Source organism: Gastrolobium bilobum, unplaced genomic scaffold (assembly GCF_033153095.1).
Source record: "Gastrolobium bilobum isolate Gb01-03AN ecotype WA unplaced genomic scaffold, APGP_CSIRO_Gbil_v1 utg913, whole genome shotgun sequence".
NCBI lineage: Eukaryota > Viridiplantae > Streptophyta > Magnoliopsida > Fabales > Fabaceae > Gastrolobium > Gastrolobium bilobum.
In genome coordinates, this window is record NW_026900059.1 from 1,094,128 (window position 1) to 1,115,115 (window position 20,988).

The 20,988-nt window shown below is 34.2% G+C and overlaps 3 protein-coding genes across 3 annotated transcripts; 2 read left to right on the plus strand and 1 right to left on the minus strand.

Moving 5' to 3' along the window:
• The first annotated feature begins 1,823 nt into the window (after nucleotides 1–1,823).
• Nucleotides 1,824–3,927, plus strand: LOC133295138 (PTI1-like tyrosine-protein kinase At3g15890). The gene is made up of 4 exons (XM_061493935.1): nucleotides 1,824–1,912; nucleotides 2,024–2,174; nucleotides 2,317–2,579; nucleotides 3,195–3,927. Exons 1-4 carry the CDS (start codon nucleotides 1,866–1,868, stop codon nucleotides 3,877–3,879), a joined length of 1,146 nt encoding a protein of 381 aa, XP_061349919.1. The 5' UTR covers nucleotides 1,824–1,865; the 3' UTR covers nucleotides 3,880–3,927.
• Nucleotides 3,928–6,761: 2,834 nt separating this feature from the next.
• On the plus strand, nucleotides 6,762–9,672 carry LOC133295106 (probable receptor-like serine/threonine-protein kinase At5g57670). Its single transcript, XM_061493903.1, has 10 exons — nucleotides 6,762–6,894; nucleotides 7,089–7,207; nucleotides 7,346–7,464; nucleotides 7,539–7,657; nucleotides 7,824–8,132; nucleotides 8,235–8,489; nucleotides 8,607–8,764; nucleotides 8,878–9,093; nucleotides 9,256–9,405; nucleotides 9,520–9,672. Exons 1-10 carry the CDS (start codon nucleotides 6,762–6,764, stop codon nucleotides 9,670–9,672), a joined length of 1,731 nt encoding a protein of 576 aa, XP_061349887.1.
• A 6,458-nt stretch (nucleotides 9,673–16,130) lies between these two features.
• Nucleotides 16,131–17,650, minus strand: LOC133295054 (zinc finger protein CONSTANS-LIKE 5). Its single transcript, XM_061493833.1, has 2 exons — nucleotides 16,723–17,650; nucleotides 16,131–16,638 (listed from the first exon to the last, which is right to left on the minus strand). The coding sequence occupies exons 1-2, from the start codon at nucleotides 17,488–17,490 to the stop codon at nucleotides 16,243–16,245; spliced, it is 1,164 nt and encodes a 387-aa protein (XP_061349817.1). The 5' UTR covers nucleotides 17,491–17,650; the 3' UTR covers nucleotides 16,131–16,242.
• Nucleotides 17,651–20,988: the final 3,338 nt, after the last annotated feature.

Sequence of the window (20,988 nt, forward strand, 5' to 3'; positions counted from 1 at the left end):
AAGCCGTATACTCAATAAAAATTGACCTACGGTATATGAAAAATTAATGTGCAAACCATTCACTTCACAATTGCATGCAGCAACTCGAACCCCATTTAATAATAATTGAAATCAATTTCTCTACCTTTCATTTGTATGTGTCATATAACCTTACAAATTCCACGATAGAGATATGAAATAAAATCTTCTATGCAAATATGTAGAAATTAAATTAATCCAATAAAATACAAAAACATACAAATGCGACAATACCTCTAAGTTTGAATGTCATTTAGCAATTTGGATAGATCACAGATAACATCAATTTTTCCACCCAAAAAAAAAAAAAAAACGAGACGACATCAACTTAATTGACTGACATTTTAACTTTTTGTGGTGCATGCAGTTTCAAGTTGAAATATTAAACATCAAGAACCTGCAATTTCGTCCATTTGGCTTGTTAATTAACAAGTGTCTGGTTTTTATATTTATTTTATTTTATTTCAATTTTTCGAGATGGAACTTGAGAACAAATACCAAAAGTTTACAACTTCACATGACCTTCAGCTTCAAAATTACTTTTGTTTAACGGGGGGAGGGGGCGAAGAAATTTCAAAAGTTTGCTAGTGAAATAAGTGAAAGAAATTAAAAAAAAAATGTGTATCCAAAAACCAAAATGTAAAACTAAAGTTGTATTCAGTAAGTAGCTGTAGTTGATGTAAGATGCTTGTTTCGTTGATTAGATAATTTGATTTGGTATTTTGGTTGCAGTAACCAACGTTTATCAAAACGCATTATTACATGGCGATCTTGCATCACATGCGCATTTTGACCAAAAAAAATTGTGAATAGGTAAAAGAGGATAAGTAAATTCTGTTTAAGTAGTAAATAAAATATCAGCAAATGAAAAGCGAACGTAACATAATTATTTGCGGTGCCCTTGGACGATTTCTACATCTACATCAATGTTATAGCTTTACTCCTTAATTTTATTTTACACTAACCTTTCATGGTAATTAAGTTAGACAAGCTAGGAAAAGGTTTGCGACCGGCGACCGCCTTGCTGAAGCTTTGTCTGAAATCATGTATAAGAGATTAAAATTCCTATCAACTTAAAGAAACTTAACGAGTTGTGTTACTTCTTCAAAACGACGTTGTTTTAGTATTGAAATCTTAAAATATAAATATAAAGACTATTATAACTCTGAAATAAATTAAAATTACAAAAATACTATGATTATCGCCTCAAAACAAAGTCGTATTGGGCTTACTGCAGATAACTTAACTGCAGAAAAAGCGAACCCAATTTTAAAATCCTTTATTTTTTATGAATTTTATTCTCTCGATTTTAATGAAATTTAAATTTTTAAAATAAAATATCTAATACTCAATCATTAAAGTTTCATCTCAACGTAATAAAGCTATCGATTTTACTCATTCGTATAATTATATATCTCAATTAAAATCTGTCATTCTGCCTCACATAAACAACAAAAGAGTGTCCCAACCAAACTCAATTAGATCAAAAACCCTTTAGTCCACTTTACTTATATACAAATAGATCAAATAGGGTTAGCTCCTTGACAAATTCGAGGATAAAACCGCTAAAAAAGGAATCTTTAGGACATATTAACTTATGCTAAAATTACTATCTATGGTTTTAAAAAAATTACCTATTAGCATTATATATGTTGTGACCCTTTTGTTAAGGTTGTTGAAGCAAACTTGATGTGAGAAGTTGACTTAGCCGGCCAAGGTCGATCGGCCGGCATGTGGGATATGTGAGGACCAAAACGACTTTAGTATTCTTTAAAAGAAAATATTCCATTAGGACCAAAATTTTCCTTAAGTTATTGAGCACTTCATCCCATAACATACTTCCAATTATGGGATCTTCTTTCAGTTGCTGTGGCTCAGAGAAGGTCGAAGAAGTGTACGTGAAATTACTTTAATTTTCTCCATATATATCTATTTCGTGATTTCCAATGCTATGTTAATTGGTTATTCTTTTTTGTCATCAAATTTGTGCATGTAATTTTTGTAGGCCAACATCATTTGGTGTAGTTAACAATTCGTGGAGAATATTCACCTACAAGGAGTTGCATGCAGCTACCAATGGATTCAGTGAAGATAATAAGCTTGGTGAAGGTGGATTTGGAAGCGTCTATTGGGGAAGAACCAGTGATGGTCTCCAGGTAAATACAGAAATCCTAGCACTCAGTTTTATAACATTATGCTTTCATTGTTGGGGATGTCATGTCAATGACAGAGTGCAAAACTTAGTCTTTAATCTCTTTCTCATTAACTGTTATTGCTACCTCTTAATGGAAATTGTAGATAGCTGTGAAGAAACTGAAATCAATGAACTCAAAGGCAGAGATGGAATTTGCAGTAGAAGTTGAAGTTCTTGGAAGGGTTAGGCACAAAAATTTACTGGGTCTTAGGGGCTATTGTGTTGGGGATGATCAACGGCTTATAGTCTACGATTACATGCCAAATCTCAGCCTGCTTTCTCATCTCCATGGCCAGTTTGCTGTTGAAGTGCAACTGAACTGGCAAAGGAGAATGAATATTGCAATTGGCTCTGCGGAAGGCCTCTTGTAAGCTTCAACCTTACTTTTCAACATTTAATATATTTCTTTTTCCTACATTCAATTGAATTATGTTGACTTTGATGATGTTTTCCTGTTCAAATTTGTGTTTAATTTGCTTAGCTTAAATATTTTCTATTATACCATTTGAATTTGTGTGCATAAATGAGTACAATTATAATTAGTAATTTTATAAGTATTAAAATCTAAATGTAATGATAAGATACCTTCATGTTCAAAGCATGCTTGGCAGGAGGAAGAATATATGAGAATGAACATAAACTATCTATTGAGACATTCATTGTGTTCACATACTACTTGTTCCATTTTCATTCTTATCAAGCACCCACAAATTAGTATAGCTTCAAAGTCTTATAGAACACCTTGTATAAATTTTAGCACTGGCTAAATATTATTTCTTGTGCAAGGGTGTGCTCTGCTCACTGGCCTTAATCTGAAAGGAAAGGATATGACCTCTTCTCCAGTAGTGACTGCAAACTTTTGAAGTCCTAAATCTAGTAGCATAAATAGCTTGTATTGTATAGTAAATTAAAATTAAATCTAGCTATGCTTGTTTCAAATTTTAAAATTGGACAACCTTGTATTCTCTTCTGTTGTTGCTAGGTACTTGCACCATGAGGTCACACCCCATATCATCCATAGGGACATCAAGGCAAGCAATGTGCTTCTGAATTCAGATTTTGAACCACTAGTTGCAGATTTTGGGTTTGCAAAGCTAATACCAGAAGGAGTTAGTCACATGACCACCCGTGTTAAGGGTACCTTGGGATACTTGGCACCTGAATATGCCATGTGGGGAAAGGTCTCTGAAAGTTGTGATGTCTATAGCTTTGGAATTCTTCTGTTAGAGCTTGTAACTGGTAGAAAGCCAATAGAAAAGCTTCCGGGTGGGGTTAAGAGAACAATAACTGAGTGGGCTGAGCCTCTGATAACCAAAGGAAAGTTCAGGGATCTGGTTGATTCAAAGCTCAGAGGGAACTTTGATGAAAATCAAGTCAAACAAGCAATCAATGTGGCTGCTCTTTGTGTGCAAAGTGAGCCTGAGAAGCGACCAAACATGAAGCAAGTGGTTAACCTTCTCAAAGGATATGAACCTGATGAGAGAGTGACAAAGATGAGGATAGATAGTATCAAATACAATGAAGAACTATTGGCACTTGATCAACCTAGTGATGACGATGACGATGATGATGGAACCACTGGCTATGGTGTTTTTAGTGCTATTGAAGTCCAAAAGATGAATGATCCTTACAAGCGCAGTGATAACAAGAAAATGGGCTATATGTAATAAACTTATGTTTTGTGAAGCCTTTTTATTTATTGGTAATTGAATCAACTTCCAAGTATAAATTTTCAGTAATGACTAATGCCTTCATCTTATTCTTTTAAGGCTAACTCTCATTTTATAGAATCATCAAATTGATATTTCTCATTTATGATAAGCGTGACAAAAAGACATTATACCTATATTCACACTAGTTAGCTGTGTATACAAATGTGTGTGTTTTGTGAACCCTACATCTTTATTTGTCTTAATTGTTTAGAAATGAAAAAGAAAACGAAATGTCTTTTTTATGTGGGGATTAGACAATTTTTATTGGTTTTATACCAAAATAATGATAAATCCATAAAATATGGTATGCATAAATAGTAACAAAATAATCATGTGTTGAAGTTAGTTCAAATTGGATGATTATTTGTTCTTTATTTATAAGGGAAATCATAGTCTCACGTTGCATCAGATTGATCTTCCATGTTGTATTTACATCAAAAAATACGCTTTTTTCTCCTTCTTTTTTTTTTTTTGTTAAAATTGGTGGGCTTCACTTTATGTGAGAGAGCTTCTCTCATACCATGTGAGAGAAATAATTCCCTATTTGTAATTACTATTATCGTGTAGGTTTTTTTTTTTTTTTTTTTGTGTGTGGTGTAATTCTTTCTAATTATTAATTCACCCAAAATTCTGACTGATATCCCGACACACATAATGAATACGAATCAGCATAATAACGGTTACAGTTAGATTATAGTTGGGTTAAATGAAGATGTGTCAACGAACTTGAACTGTATCCCCTTTTGCTTGAAATTAAGGCATCTTCTTATCTTGCCAAAAAAAATTCTATAAAAGTAAATAACAAAGTGTAAGTTAGGGGAAATTGACGGAAATTTCAGCTATGTGGGGTTTAAGGAAAGATGGATTATCCATGTCTCGGCAGTTCCCTAATCCAAATCCCTCGCCCTCTCACCTCCACCGTTAGGTGTGGCAGTCGTTTTAGCTTAAGCTTAATAAAGTTTTGTCAAATCAACAAAAGATCAACTTCATTGCAATTTTATTTATTTTTTATATATTTTTTTTCACGTTTAGTATCCACACATGCATTAGTATATTGTAGTGTCCCTTCAAAAAATGGAGTAACAAGTAACGCAATTCTATATACCAGATTTATTACAAGATCATTTATATGGGTGTGAACCTATTTATTGATTCGTAAATGTGGCTTCTACGATGTAAAGTCCACTTTTCTTTTTTTGAGATAGCAACTCCGATTGGAAGCACATGTTCCAGTTTTTTATGCCTCTGAATTGCAAAATCAGCATAATTATTTAACGAATCTTGAAGTGAAAGTCGCACATGCTTATTCAGAAGAGGCCATTCTTATTCAGAAACAGCAATAATTGGATTTAGAATGACCCTATCTTTCTTGGAAGGGAGAAATTTATAGAAGGAATCCATTCTTTGATAGCACCCTAGAAGGCCATCCGTTTTAAATATTTTAAATGCTGTGTGTCATAGTTAATGAGAATATTCTTGTAAGCTTGCTTCACCTATGTAAAGGAAAAGCCAATTTTATAAGCCCTAATTGTTAGGGGTGTTCGTTAACCGATCCAAACCGATTCAAACCGCGGTGACCGAACCGAAAAACCGATAACCGAACAAACCGAAAACCGAAAAAAACCGTAATTTTTAATTGGATTGGATTGATTTTCAGATTGCTTAACGAAAATCGATCCAATCCAAACCGATCCAATAAATTAATTCCCCTCCACTTACTTTACTTTGGTCTTTCTCCAATCATAATCCAAAAATTTCTAAACCCAAGACTCATTAGACCATCAACTAAACTCAAGAAAAAACCTAGTCACATCTCATCAACAAAATTTCATCTGCGTAGAGCTCCATATCTCAATGTCCCCCAAAAAAAAATTATATTATCGTCTACTGATGCTTTTGTATTTCAAATTTTTTTTACAAAGCCAATATATATACAAAAGATGTTATCTGCATGAAACAAATTTTAGGATTTTCAAAAAATCAAAAACCGATCCAATCCAAACCGAAAAAAATTGGATTGGATCGGATCGGATTTAAAAAAAATTCTAAACCGAATGAATGATTACATGGTCAAACCAAAGGGATCGGATCTAATTGTCACATATGAGAGAGATCTTCGGCTCACCCTGCTTCAATTCGTTGTGTTATTTCTACATAACTAGGTACGTTACGGCCCCATCACATTAAATTTTAAGCATTAAAATAAGCACTCTGATGTTGCTGTGCATGACAAAAATAGTGAAGGGTATGTGCCAACCTTGCAAGGTTTGATAGCGAAACAAGTGAAGCAGTTATACGGAGATATTGGCCACTTTATCCGTTAGAAAAGAGAAAACAGTTAGTGTCCTCTCAAAGTTTCATTGATGATAAAGTGATGAGTGAAGCTCTTCTTTTTTAGAGTGGCAAATAGCCCAATAAGCTTTCCTACCAAATGGAAATAAAAAAAGAAAAACAAGAACAAAAGAAGAAAAGGTACTTTGTTTCCTAAATTTGAAGGGGAGCTTCAACTTTGGCTTACATAGCAAGATAAATCAAATACGTGCCCACCACCTTTGCTTATACCCCAAAGCACCCAACTACAACACTTAATTGTCACCAGAGAGAGAAATAGAGACTAAACAGTTCTCCAATTGCCACTGTTAAAGGCTTTTTATGCTTCTCTAACAAGTATTATAGAATTTGGACATGGGGTTGGTCTCACACCCTAACTGAATTTAATCATGCTCTTCCTCACACTATTTATTCTTTAAGCAGAGAATGCATTCGACCGTGGGTGACAAGAACTAGCAGAGCAAATAATACCATTTCTCTGCTTGTTGGCCAATTTGCATTTGAGAATGTTACCTACTTCCCCAGCTAAAATACTAATTGGCCTCTCCTTAGACCCAGATGACAGCAAGGAGCTTCTCTCATGGGCAATAAGAATTCTAGCCAATCCAAATGACACCATTGTGGCCGTGCATGTTCTTGGTTAGTCACTATTTTTCTTCCTAAAGTTCAAATTTTGCAGCTCATTTAGCTTCATATTAGTCATTACCTGCTGCATTATCACTTATTCAATTTATTCATTTGAGATACTATTTACAAACCTAAGATTCTAACCTCAGTGATCAACATAGAACAAAGCATGTCTTAATACTGTGAATAAATTTGTTAAATTATAGCTTCTGAGGATAAGAAGAAGCGTGCCTCAATCAGAAGAAGGCAATCACAACTAAGGCAGGCAAAAGCATACGTTATATCTGTGCTTGCAGAATTCGCACAGACATGTTGGTCTAATCAGGTAATTCAACAAGGATTAAATATATGAATATGTATGTTGCTATCTATAAAAATGAAATTTTTTACAATCTTCTAGAGTTCAGCATGCTTGCTACTATAGTCTAGAGTCAATGAATGCTCATGAAAACATCATTATCAGGTTAATTTGGAGGCCAGAGTGGCACTCAGTTCCACAGTAGGTGGAGGTTTAGTCGAGGAAGCTAAGTCCATCTCAGCTGACTTTCTTCTTCTTCGTGGTTCAAGAAACCAAACTAAAAAGTAAGAAATGAGTGATGTAACAGTCATCAATTTTCTGTATAAAGACCGGTCATTAATTTTCTTTTCTTTCTTAGAATTGGAACCTCTAAAGGAATTACCAAGTATTGCTTTGAGCATGCACATGAAGGTTGCACGATGGTCTCAGTTGGGAGACGTAAGCAAAGTGTCAAGTCAAATCCTACAAAGTTTGAAGGTAATTCAATTCTCTGAAACAAGGTAAGACAATCCAAATAACATTGGTTAACAAATCCCTTTTATCTTTTCGGTAGCAGATAATAGCCAATCAAGTTCAAGGTGGTTAAAGAAGGATAACCAAGGTGACAAGGCTACCTCCCCTGTTCTTAAGGATTTTATCTCAGAAACGAAGGCACAGAGCCGTTCACCAACAACGGTACTAGATGGAATCGAGGGACAATCGAACAGCACAGAAGATGATACCTTTAGCACTAGGGTCTCAAGCATCACAGATATCCCTTCATTGGGTCCTAAGAATAAGAGCCAATCCAAGTTAAGAAAATTACGCTCCCCATTCAGGCTCATAGTTTCATTCCTTGGTTCACCATTCAGAAGAAGAAAATTTAACATATCCAAAAATGGAAAACGTCAACCTTTGTTGAAGTGCTTCAGCTATGAGCAGATATCCAATGCTACTAATGACTTCCATCTAGGTATATATATCCTTGGAACCTCTAATTGATGTTATTTTCAAATATTTGAGAGTCCTTATTCCTTATTCATTTTTAATTTTTAATTTTTCCACAAAAAAACAGATAATTTGGTTGGACGAGGTGGGTACTCGGAAGTATACAGAGGTGATCTTTCTGATGGAAGATCCATTGCTGTGAAGAGGTTGGCCAAGGACAATAAGGATCCTAACAAGGAAAAAGAGTTCCTTATGGAGTTGGGTGTTATAGGACATGTCTGCCATCCTAATACTGCTTCTTTAGTGGGCTGCTGCATTGAAAATGGGCTCTATTTGATTCTCAATTACTCTCAAAATGGAAACTTGGCAACTGCATTGCATGGTGAGATGAGAGGAAGCCTTTTACTCCAATTCCCAATTTTACTTTATTAATATGATTTTTTCGGGAATTACTGTTTGTTATGTCCTTTGAAATTAAATGCATTGGAATGATTATCAGGTAAATCAGGAAATTCACTTGACTGGCCAATCAGATACAAAATTGCTATGGGAGTTGCAAGGGGTCTCCATTATCTTCATAAATGCTGTAAACACCGAATAATTCATCGTGACATTAAAGCCTCCAATGTTCTTCTAGGTCCTGATTATGAGCCACAGGTAGAATAGCAATCAAACATTTGCAGTTGGAAAAGAAAAAAAACTACATTGATTTTACGTAATTCAGCTCATTCAACTTAAGGCTTTCATTTTATTTTTTTTCCTATCTTTAGATTACCGATTTCGGGCTAGCAAAGTGGCTTCCTAACAAGTGGACTCACCATGCTGTAATCCCAGTGGAGGGCACATTTGGATACCTAGCACCAGAGTGCTTTATGCATGGAATCGTGGATGAGAAAACAGATGTTTTTGCATTTGGAGTTCTTCTTATGGAGATTGTAACTGGACGGAGACCAGTTGATTCATCAAAGCAAAACATTCTCCTATGGGTAATAAAGACCTTTCATTCCCTGATAGCTAAGCTAGTGTCACAATTCACAAATGTAGCTGTTTAATTTAACAATTTTTGAATTATCACCAAAGGTTTATAATACTTTAAAACGTAAATTGGTGAAGCAAGACATTAACACTCTTTGTTTGTTAACATGTAGGCAAAGCCTCTCATGGAATCAGGGAATATTGCTGAGCTAGCTGATCCAACAATGGAAGGTAAATATGATGAAGAGCAGCTGTATAGGGTAGTGCTAACGGCTTCATACTGTGTGAGACAAATTGCCACGTGGCGTCCTCCAATGAGCGAGGTGAACCAACAGTAACTTGAGATGGCCATGTTTATGTTCCTCTCAGCACCCTTCATTCACCTAAATGAAGTTTCCTTCTTTTTTTCTTTTTTTTTCTAATTTGGTTTTACACAGGTGTTAGAGCTGCTAACCAATGGCGAGGACTGTGAGGTTGGAAAGAGCTTGAGGATCCCAAAGTTCACTTCTGATGAATTGGATGATTACTCTATGGTTTTCGGATATGATGTCCCCTCAGACATATCTCTGGAGGAATTTTTGAGAGAATAAAATGTTGTTCTATTTTTCATTATATTTTAGATTTGTGACACGAGTCTACTAATAAAATAAGCAGTAGATCAGAAGTTAGTTCTTTATTTTTGTAACTTAATATGTGTCTTTTTTTTAATTCTTTATTATTATTTTCGGGTGTTTTTTGTGCACCTTAGTCTAATCTGCCATAGTTGGGCAAATATGGCAGTATTTTTTATTTTTTTGGGTGGAGAACGAATATTAGAATTTTTATGAAGATTTTAAGGAAATATTGTTATCATGAGTAATTCTTTTGTTTAAATTGATCTTTACAACAACAAAATTATATGAAAATTTGGTTTATGGCAAAGTTTTTGGTGTACAATTTCTTTTCTTTTCCTGAGATTTCTCGATAGCTTCGTCAAGTACTTAAATTCGAAACGACGGGTTAAGTTAAAACAACTATGTGCCAATTGGCTCATGTACTTGATGATAATTTTTTAAAATCAACTGTGATTGTTACGTCTCAAAATAATAGCAAATGGAAAAAAAAAAAATCATTAAAATAATAGACCTTAATAAAATTCAAATCTGGATCAACTTAGTTAATGCTTTCTACCCAATGAAGTTATGCCAATTGTTGTTGGCTTGTATACAATTACTCTATCCTTCTACATGTTTTAATTTCTTTCATACACACTTTGTATTTTGGGGAGGCGAACTCCAATTCCTGTTTGCGTATGGGTTATGTGGAGTGATGGGCTTTAACCAAGAGATGGCGAAAAATATAGATGATGTCACTCCCAAAAAGAAAACTTTAAGCAGTAGTGGGTTTGCGCTTTCAGTGTTAAAACAATTTGAAAGCCCGTATGGATTTTTAAAATTTGTAAAATGCAAGCCCATCCTTTTAGGTAAGGAAGCTGAAAGCCCATCTATAAATATAAAAAAGACATATGCTTTTTACTTTTTCTTGAAAAAAAATTAAATGTTACACTAACTACTAACCTCGCTTATCTTTTATATTTTTATTTGTATAAAACTGTACAGATGGAATATAAATATGAAAAATGCAAAATAAATATTAAATACTTTTAGATATCTCAATGATTCGGTCGTCTTGCATTTTTAACAATTTGTTTTAGTAAGACTACAAAGTATTTTTACACACTTCATATATGATCAGACTAGACCCTCTTTAGGCGTAGGCATGTTAAAATGTATACAAATTCATTTTACAAACAAAAACATTGTCAACCGGACAAATAACTTTCGGGACGTCATAAAATTCATTAATTTTTTTAAAATAAGAGGGTAATTTTTTTATTCTTGAATAAAGTGATTCATTTTTTATATACTAAACAAAAGTGATTCATTTTTTAAACTAACTAAAAAAATATATTTATTTTTTTTCAATTCGATTCTGTTCATTCGATTCTTTTGAATTTGTTACACTCTCCTATGTAGGGATGACCAAGTAAAAATTTACATGCAAAGAGGAGGAGACCAACCCCTAATAAATTCTATACAACTTGATTTGTGGAGTCTCCAATTGCCAGAGTCTAGATGCGGATATGTTACATGTTGTTATCGGATATTACTTACTACGAAGTCTTTATTTTGTTTTACATGTTTTGTTGTGTTATTGCATTGGGGAATGAGATGTAATTGTTGTGTTGACCGGGCATACCTTAACTTTGTGGGCTCCTCTATAGTGGGCGTGATGATGGAGATAACTAGAATGGACCACACTGGATAGTGGTGTTACAAGACGACAACTGAGCCCACAGGAGAGGGCTTGGACCGGTGATACACGTGAAGGAGATGTGGGTCTGACCCCACTGTAGAGCCCATTTGACAGTGACCCCACGTGAAACAAGCAACCGACACCTTTTCGTCTTCAATGTTCCGTCTCGTAACTAAGATAAAACACTAGCACTATCCAGGTCAGTTGTCTTGAACCGACGGAAATAGATAATTGGCTGTTTTTGACGCTCAGGATTGATTGCATTCCAGTCATAATTAGTTCATGAAGTTGGAATTCAATACATTGATTTCTCTGAAGTAAGCAGGAGTATATGCATTTTCAATTTAACTTGGAGTGTATCGTAATATGAACCAGGGATAGTCTAGTGGTGTTGGGTGTGTTTAGTGTGTATTAGGTGTGCGGTTCGATTCCCTGTAATGTCCAAAAAAAAGAGTGTATCGTAATATTAATTCATTCAAATTTAAAAATAAATACATCTTTATTTGTTCACTTTAAACATAAACTATTTTTTTTTAAAAAAAATTAATATGTATTTCATATGACGACCTCAACTTAATGATCTATATTGCTTAAAATTTTGAATTTAAAGTTAATATTATTTTTGGTCCTCAACAAAAAACACGGATCCCTTAGCAAAAAGTACCTATATTAGTCCTTTTTAGGAACTAATATGAGTTTTCTTTAAATTTCTGAAGGACCAAAATTTTAAAGAACTAGAATTTCAGAGGGACCATAATTTCATTTTTTTCTAAAAGACTAAAATGAATTTCGTGTTTTTTGTTGAGGATGCAAAACGATATTTACTCTTTGAATTAAGTGAATCAACTTCGAGGAATCACTTGCTAATATGCCTCAGATAAAAATAAATTAAAAAATTAATTCACCTTCGATACCTACCTACAAAAGATTAAGAAATCAAATAATTCGTTAATTTCGTAGTTTCAATAGATTTTTCTTGCTTGTGTCTAAAATTATGGTACTTTGCTTCAATGCTTGATTTGCATTTATAATTAATTTCTGAATAGTTAATTGAACTCAACATTAGCCTTGACGTTTATGTGTTTTACAATAATTAAGGGTGACAATTTTTAAAATGGCTAGCTGATACGACACGAACACAACACCAAAAATTTATTATTGGATCAACATTTTTTCAAATTCGTGTTGGCATAAACTGACCTGGAAAAATTTGTGTCATGTCACGTATCAACCTTTGAACTCGTAATTGACTTGTGTTATTCTTCTTATAGATTATCTGTGGCGTGTCGTAAACAAGTTATGAAGGGTTCAAAAGGTTTTGATCTATAGATCTATATTAAGCGATATGAAGGGTCCAATCCAATAATAGCCCAAAGGCCCAATGATAAGACTTAGTCTACAAGAAAATGCAAGTGTGTATATAACATGTATACGTAATCCCGAGAATACACAACTAGACTTGCAACACCTCAAGGATCATAAGCCTCCTTCATAACTAATAGTTAAAGGACAAACACAATATTCCAATCAAGCTTAGACATCATAACTCACCAAAAGGTATCCCGTAAGAGAAATGGGCTAACAGAGCCTCTATAATCTAACTATTAGATATGTGTCGTTATACTAAGGTGGCATAACAAGGCAACAAGTACGTCATACTACTTCTATAAAAGAGAGACTCAAAACTAAGATATAATCATCATCATCCAGATTACTAAAACTGATCACTCAAATATTGACTTGAGTGTCACATATTTTTAGGCACTCAACCCCATTTGTCCTGGATAAAACACTATTCAATTGCATCAAGATCATCTTCGGCTAATACCACCCCGCATAGCAAATCAACAACCACCCATGCAATTATGAACTTAAATCAAATTCAATTGTGTGTGGTGAGACCCAACTAATCATATTTATATCTAATAAATAATCCCTGGTATTTACATGAGGAAGTTATGTTAGAGTCGGAGGAATTGATTGGAAATCCTTTTCTTGATTTTGTGAAATCCGTATCTGGTAATTACCATATAAATTGGGTGGAACTGAAGTTGTCGGTCTGTTAATGACCCAATACTCGCATTAGAACACACATATACAAAGAAAATTTAAAGTGTCTATAATTAATTTTTAATATAAATAACGCAATCTTATTGATTCGTGAGTGTAAGCGCGAATTTATTGCAACCCAAGCATGCATTATCTCACAAAAGAAATGAGAAGTTCCCTGAGACCTATGCAGACACTCGACTCAAATCTTCCACTGCATGCTGATATATATGCAGGTAAACTAGTTGATATTAGCATTACAGGCCGGTTTAGTTCACATATATACACATTAATAATAATAACATGTCAATTGAATATAAAAAAAGTACTATAACTAATTAAGTGCATGTATAAGATTTAAAGTGGTACTAATTAATTTAAGGGTTGATTAACTTGTTTACCCATTTCGCCATTTTTGTCTTGGAAAAAAATCTTAATAGATTATAGATATGTTTTGATTACTTTCTTAGAAATTTAATTATACTTTATATTTTTATAATTTTTTTTATAAAAGTGAATTCGTAATGATATAATTCTATCAAAATCAATTTAAAGGTGGTATAACGGTTCGGTTTGCCCAACCCACTATCAATTTGTTAAAAATGGGGAGGGGCGAGGCGAGACGAGACGGGTTGGCTCGCCTCTTGAAAGTGGGTTGAAAATTTCAACTCGTCTTATTTTATGGCTGATTAACTGATCAACTCGTTTAAAAAAAATCTAAAAATAAATCATATTTTATGAGATTTGTAATATTATTTAATTTCATTTCACTCTCCCATTATTTTTTCCAATCTTAAATCTAAATGTATATTAATATTCAGTTGGACAATTTATAGGAACTCATCTTTGTCTTATGGATAATCTAAATCATAAATAAAGTGTTTTCTTTTCTATATTTTCTAAGGAAATACAAAGATAAAAAAATTTGGATACAACAAAGTTTAACATGACAATTATAAAATAGAACTTGAACCCAACTCGCGACGAATTAAATATGCCTTTATGACGGGTTAAACGAGACAACCCAACCGGTTATATCCATTTTTCCACCTCTAAAAATATTCATAAGATATATCCTCGCTCATTGTCTTCTGCAGCCAACGGAATAGATCAACTTTTTTTTTTTTTTTTTATAACTCTAACCATATCTTGTCATGGTGGTTTTAATATCATGTCATGTAATCAATTTTTTTAAAAGTTTAAACTAATGGATGAAGGTATATCAATAATTTTCATATTATATTTTAAATCTATTTTGTAACATTATTCCAACCTCAAAGATCAATTGAAGGCCATAAAATATTTTTAATAAATTTTAAATCTTACATTACAAGTAAAGTTGGCATACATAAAATTAAGATTATCAATTGAGCAACACAATGTGGCTTACATACTGGCTATCAAAGAATATAAAAGAGAAAATTTCCCAAACTTCAATAGTTAAATTGAAAAGTTTTCAAACGTGAGTTAGTGCCAGCCAAACACACGTTTTTCCTGTTAATAAATCTTCTCTTTAATAGTAGTATTTTCACAAGCTGAGATTCCGAAATTATAGTTGCTATTATCAATCATAAGTCCCTGCCAATAAATGATTTTTAAAGCAGTAGTTAAGAAAATAAAACATATAGTAACATTTATTATATTAGATACATAGAAAATATTTAATATTTATTTCTTTAAATAAAAAATTAAATACTCGCTATTATTTAAAAGTTTTAATGAAACAAACCCCTCCCTTCATACGTTTAAGTTTGGGCCAATCATTTATTTTATTATTTCAGTCTTTTTGTCCTTTTTTTAAAAATATTTTAACTTTAAAAAATAAAAGAATAAAATGTTTTTAAAAAAAATATTATTCTTAAGTATCTTTTGTAAATTAAATAAAAACGAACATAATAAAGTCAGAGAATAATTTAATTAAATATTGTTATTTTTTAATAAAAATTAAATTATTAGAGAAAAAACAGAAACCTAATAAGATAAAAAAAACAAAAGAATCCACTACCAATTCAAATAATAATAAAAAAAAAGAACTTTCATCAAAAGATATCAATTGCTAAGATTCGAAAAAATTATTTTTTTCATGAATATACAAAAGAGATTTATTATAATGAAATTGAATTTTAAAATAAAAAATGCCCCTTTTATAAATTTATAAAATAAAAAAAATGTTTTTCCATAAACTATCATTTTCTTTTTTCAATAGATAATTGGATACACTTAAAAATATACTAATTCTGCAACTTTTTATTCCAGCGGAGTCTGGAGTCAAATTATTGTCAATACGAGCCAAGGAATGGACCCACGTTAATGTTAGGTAAACGATTAAAAGATATCTAATTAAAAAAATGAAAAGAGTACTAGTGGTGGTGTGACCTTCTAATATCCGAAAAATACCTGCAAGAAAAAAATGATACGGTTGGGGAGCGCCAACCAATAGAAATGGAGAAAGAGATCCGTGATCCTATTGGAAAAGATATTTTTTTTACTAAAACAATTAAAAATAGTTTACAGTACAGATTCTAATTCTACACGAGATGAATACGAATGAAGAAGAAGAAGCCCCGTACAGTTCTTTTTTAAAAAGTAAAAGGGCTTTTTCTAGCTGAGACAAATCTTCAACTCCGCAAGTCTCTGCGTCATGCACCAACACTAGACCTGTGCCTGATCTAAAGCATCACGTTCGTACTAATTCATCCATTGCTTTTTCCTAATAATCAACGGTTCCCACAAATTCATTAATCATTATTCTAAGAGAGAGAGAGAGAGAGAGGGAGGGAGGGAGAGATTCATGCACCCTCCTCCTCCATTGTTTACTAAAACGTTGGGACGACGCCGTACGGAGGGTCCATCAATAAAGACCCAGGGAAAGCAGCAGCAGCAGCAGCAGCAGAAGGGCTAAAGAGGCGGTCCACCTCTGACTCAATTTCGGTTCGTTTGGCGAACCGGCCTTTGATCCTGGGCCGAGTTTCGGCATAAGCCTTTCGCGAAGCGTATCGAATGGTCTTCTCGAACTTGCGGTTCTTTCTCTTCTCTCTGTATCTCAGCACCCTCGCTTCCCGATCCATGCCGCACAATTGGGTCCCACCTTGGCCGCTAACCGCCGACACCATCCCACTCGAATCGGAGCTGTTCAGACCGAAAGGGTACGACATGTCCGACACCGTGTTCCCATCTGGCACCACTCCAACATCATGCGAAGACGAAGAAACCTGTCAAATAATTAAACAAATAATCAGCACAAAGCACGATATTCGATTCTCTGTTAAGAGTATTTGTATTTAATTAATACTTACGCTTTGGCTAAGAGACTGTGATGGGTAGTTAAACGAGGATAGCTTCGATCTGCAAAAATCGATGTCGAAGCAACCCTCCGAGTGATGATTCATCACCGGAGCTGGAGCGAGAACGTGAGCAGGTTTGTTTTGAACTGGAACGACGCTGTCGTTTCCGGCACCATGATTGTTGTTGTTGTTGTTGTTGTTCTGGAAGGAGTTTGAGTAATCGAAATCAAGAAATGGATCCATTTCCGAGAAGAAAATCTCCCTGGACTTGGTATCCGGAGCGTCCATTAGCTTGAATCCGAAATTCGGGTTGGGAATGAGCCACGCGGCTTCTTCGGAGTCGTCTTGGTTGAACCCGTCGGAGCCAATTCCTTCGTCGGAGGGGGCCATGAAGCTAAAGGAGGAGGCGACGGCGGAGGAGGCTTTCACGATGGATTCGGCGGAGTCGAAGAAGGGCTCCACGGGGACACGCTCGTGGCGGCGAGCGAGAGGGTTGGCCGAGTGGATATCAGAGTCGCACGTGACGCAGAGTGCGGCGGCGTCTGCCTTGCACGTGACAGATGCAGGTGCTTGCTCGCACACCTCGCACATCCACACGCGCTCGTGGCGCGACGCAAGCTTATTAGCGCAGTGAATCTTGGAATCGCAGGCGATGCAGAGAAACGCTGAATCGGGGCGGCAGAAGAGCGCCGCCGAAGCCAACTTGCAAGAATCACATGGCTTCGGCGGCACAGTCCAGCCACTCCTAAAGCCCTTGAAGCCTCCTCTCTCAATTCCCATCCCTCTTTCTCTCTTGAATTTTCAGAAAACGCGAAAGCACTTTTTTAAAAACGCGCTTCTCTAACCTGAAAACTCGGGTAATGGTATTGCTTCTTCTTCTGCTGCTTGCTGCTCAAGGTGGAAGAGATAGCAACTTTAATATGTTGGTGTTGGGTGAGTTGATTTCTTTGGGTGTGGTTTTTCTATTATCTATAGTTAGTGACTAGTCATAGAGAGAAAATCTAGGTGATGACGAATGAATGAGGGACACGTGGATGTCTATAGGCCACAAAAATGGTTCGTTCAGGCCAACAATATTAGAATAGATATGTATTGGGGCGTAGTAGTTGTCATCGTGTTGTGTCTGTGCCGACGTGGGCCCTCCACGGACATTAGCTGCAATCAGGTCATGCTTTTTTAAGATGGACGGGGAAAGAAAAGGGGCACGAGGATGAGGATCTACTCCATCTCTTATTTCGTAAAAGTAAACAAACGATTGTAGGATAATTAGAAGGGTTTGATTTTTTGCATCCGATAATTTATCTAATGCAACATATAAAAAAGTAAATATGATCTATTTTGAAAAAAGAAAAGAAAAGAAAAAGATGAATTTCATCTTCTTTTTTTGTTGCATGAAACAAATTGTCTCATTCAACATAAGAAACATATTTTTCTAATTAGAAATGGATAATGTTTTTCTTATTGAAGATGAGTTATTTTATATTAGTGAAATAGAATTATAAAAGGAATTCACAAATATTTGGAGAGAGAAAAATAGAGGTGGGATCCACCTTTGTTATGTGTGTGTAAGAGTTTGATTTATCTCATATTGGAGGAGATAAATATAACCCATTATATATATATATATATATATATATATATAAGCTTATCATTTCTGCAGCCACCGTAGATAACACTCTCTATAGCTGACACATAAAAATGGGCTCCACGGCGTTTTAAAAAAAAATAAAAATAACAAGGATCCGGTGCCGTATCCTAGGATCCACATGCGGATCCTAGCTAGCTGTAAGTACAGCGGCTGTAGAAATCATTTTGCCTATATATATATATATATATATATATATATATATATAGGGAAAAGCTAACATCATGTTACTGTAAAATTTTGTTTCCTCCTACTCTCAGATCGTTTTCCGTGCTTGCTTTTTTGTTCATTTTTTTTTTAATATTTGATGGGCCCTACAAAAACATGTTTCTATAACATGATGTATTCATTTTGCTTTACATAACATTCACAAAACCCATATATATATATATATATATATATATATATATATATATATATATAAATATATATATATAATGAAATTATTTCTCAAGTTGCTGGACATCCAGTTAGCAATTTTGATCGTTGATTCTCATTTATTCCTCATATTTAATGTTTTTACCCACCATATATGGTTATGATTTCTAACTTAACGTCCAACAACTTGAGAAATTTCTAACTTGACGTCCAACAACTTAAGAAACGTTAACTATATATATATATATATATATATATATATATATAGGATCAGGATAATTTTACACCGGTGTAAGACTAATAAGTCTTACACCACATCTCAACCGTTGATTTCTGTACATCCAACGGTTATAATTTAGAAAGTTATATGAATTCATTAATATTAATTAATCATTAATTACACTACAAATACCAACCGATGATTTCCGTCCATCAACGGTTGAGATGTGGTGTAAGACTTGTTAGTCTTACACTGGTGTAAAAAGAATCTGCCTCATATATATATATATATATATATATATATATATATATATATATATATATATATATATATGGGACATGATATTCTTACACTGGTGTAAGAGTTAGAAGTCTTACACTCAATCTTGATCATTGATCCACTTGTATCCAATGGCCCACATTACTAAAAAATTTGAGCGCTTAGATATGAGTGGGATTAACGAACATGATTAAGAGTGTAACTTACATTGGTGTAAAATGATCCTGACCCTATATATATATATATATATATATATATATATATATATATATATATATATATATATATATATATATATATATCATTATCTTTTGCTTTTTAAATAAAGAAACGGTAAAATTATCTCCTGCATACACATAAAAGTGAGCCCTTTTTCTTTCCTCTTTTCTCTATCCCATATGTGTCTCACATACTTTATGTATGTGTATAAAATAATTTTATCTTCTATAACATGAGACACATCAAACATTTTTTTTCATTTTTTCATGAAACTATACAAATAAAAAATATTTTTATTATATAAATGAAGAGTTGATTAGGAGCATTACTAATCGTAGCGGTTTCAAACATGTGGGTCGATATCTGGGGTCAATGATGCAACATGGGAGAGTTACTAGAGACCTTTATGAGAGCAATGTTGAGAAAGTAAGAGGAAATCTTCATATGGAAGGTGGCTCATGGCAGGTTAGTTACGATGTCTTACATAACTCAATGGAATGATATGGGAATAAATCATGTCCAATTTGCAACTCGTATCCAAAATTTATCCTCCATGTTTTAAGGGATTGTCAAGAAGCTAAATCCTTGTGGTGCAAGTTAGTTCCTGAGGCGTTGTGGGGTGTGTGTTTTGATCATAATTTAGGAACGTGGCTTAATAACTTTATTGGTAATGGGAGGGAAACAATAGCGCAAGGTTTTTATTTGTCTACTTTCTTTATAACTTGCTGGAAGTTTTGGCAGTGGCGTAATGCCTCTATCCACGGTGCATTAATAACTCCTCTGAGTCATAGGGAGACTTTAATTCGTAATTTTGTTATAGATGTGCTTGAGGCTGTGAGATTCTCAATTGGTATGCATCCAGAAAAAAGATTAATGGTCGTTGATATTGCTTGGCATTTTTCAATGGAGGGTTTTGTTAAAGTTAACATCGATGGTGCTGCACGTGGTAATCCGGGACATCTTCTAGTGGTGGGGTGGTTAGGGATGCACACGGCAACTGGATTGCAGACTTTGCTTATAGGTTAGGTGTTTGTAGGTCTTTCAAAGCCGAGCTCTGAGGTGTTTTATGGGGTTTGGAATTGGCTTGGAATTATGGTTTTAGGCAGGTGTTTCTGGAAAATAACTCTTCTAGTATGGTCATTATGCTCACCACTATAGGTGCAGTAGCTTGTGAAGGTCATTTGATCGCTCGCATACGAGCACTAATGCAGAGAGATTGGATTGTCAGAATTCATCATACTTATAGAGAAATGAACATTTGTGCGAATTGGATGACAAATTTCATCTTAAATAACAGTGACAGTCTAGATCACTTTGTTTGTGGAGAGTCTGCTCCTAGAATTCATTTGTTGTACTTGGCTGACCTTGTTGTTGTGAACAAACCACGTATATTAATTGTTCAGTAGTTTTTCTGTCTTTTCTTTTTCTTTTCTATTGTGCTTAGGCTCTCTGATTTATCAAATAATAATAATAATAATAATAATAATAATGAATTCACTCTTTCTCCTTTGTCAATCAATGTCTCAAAGATCAAACT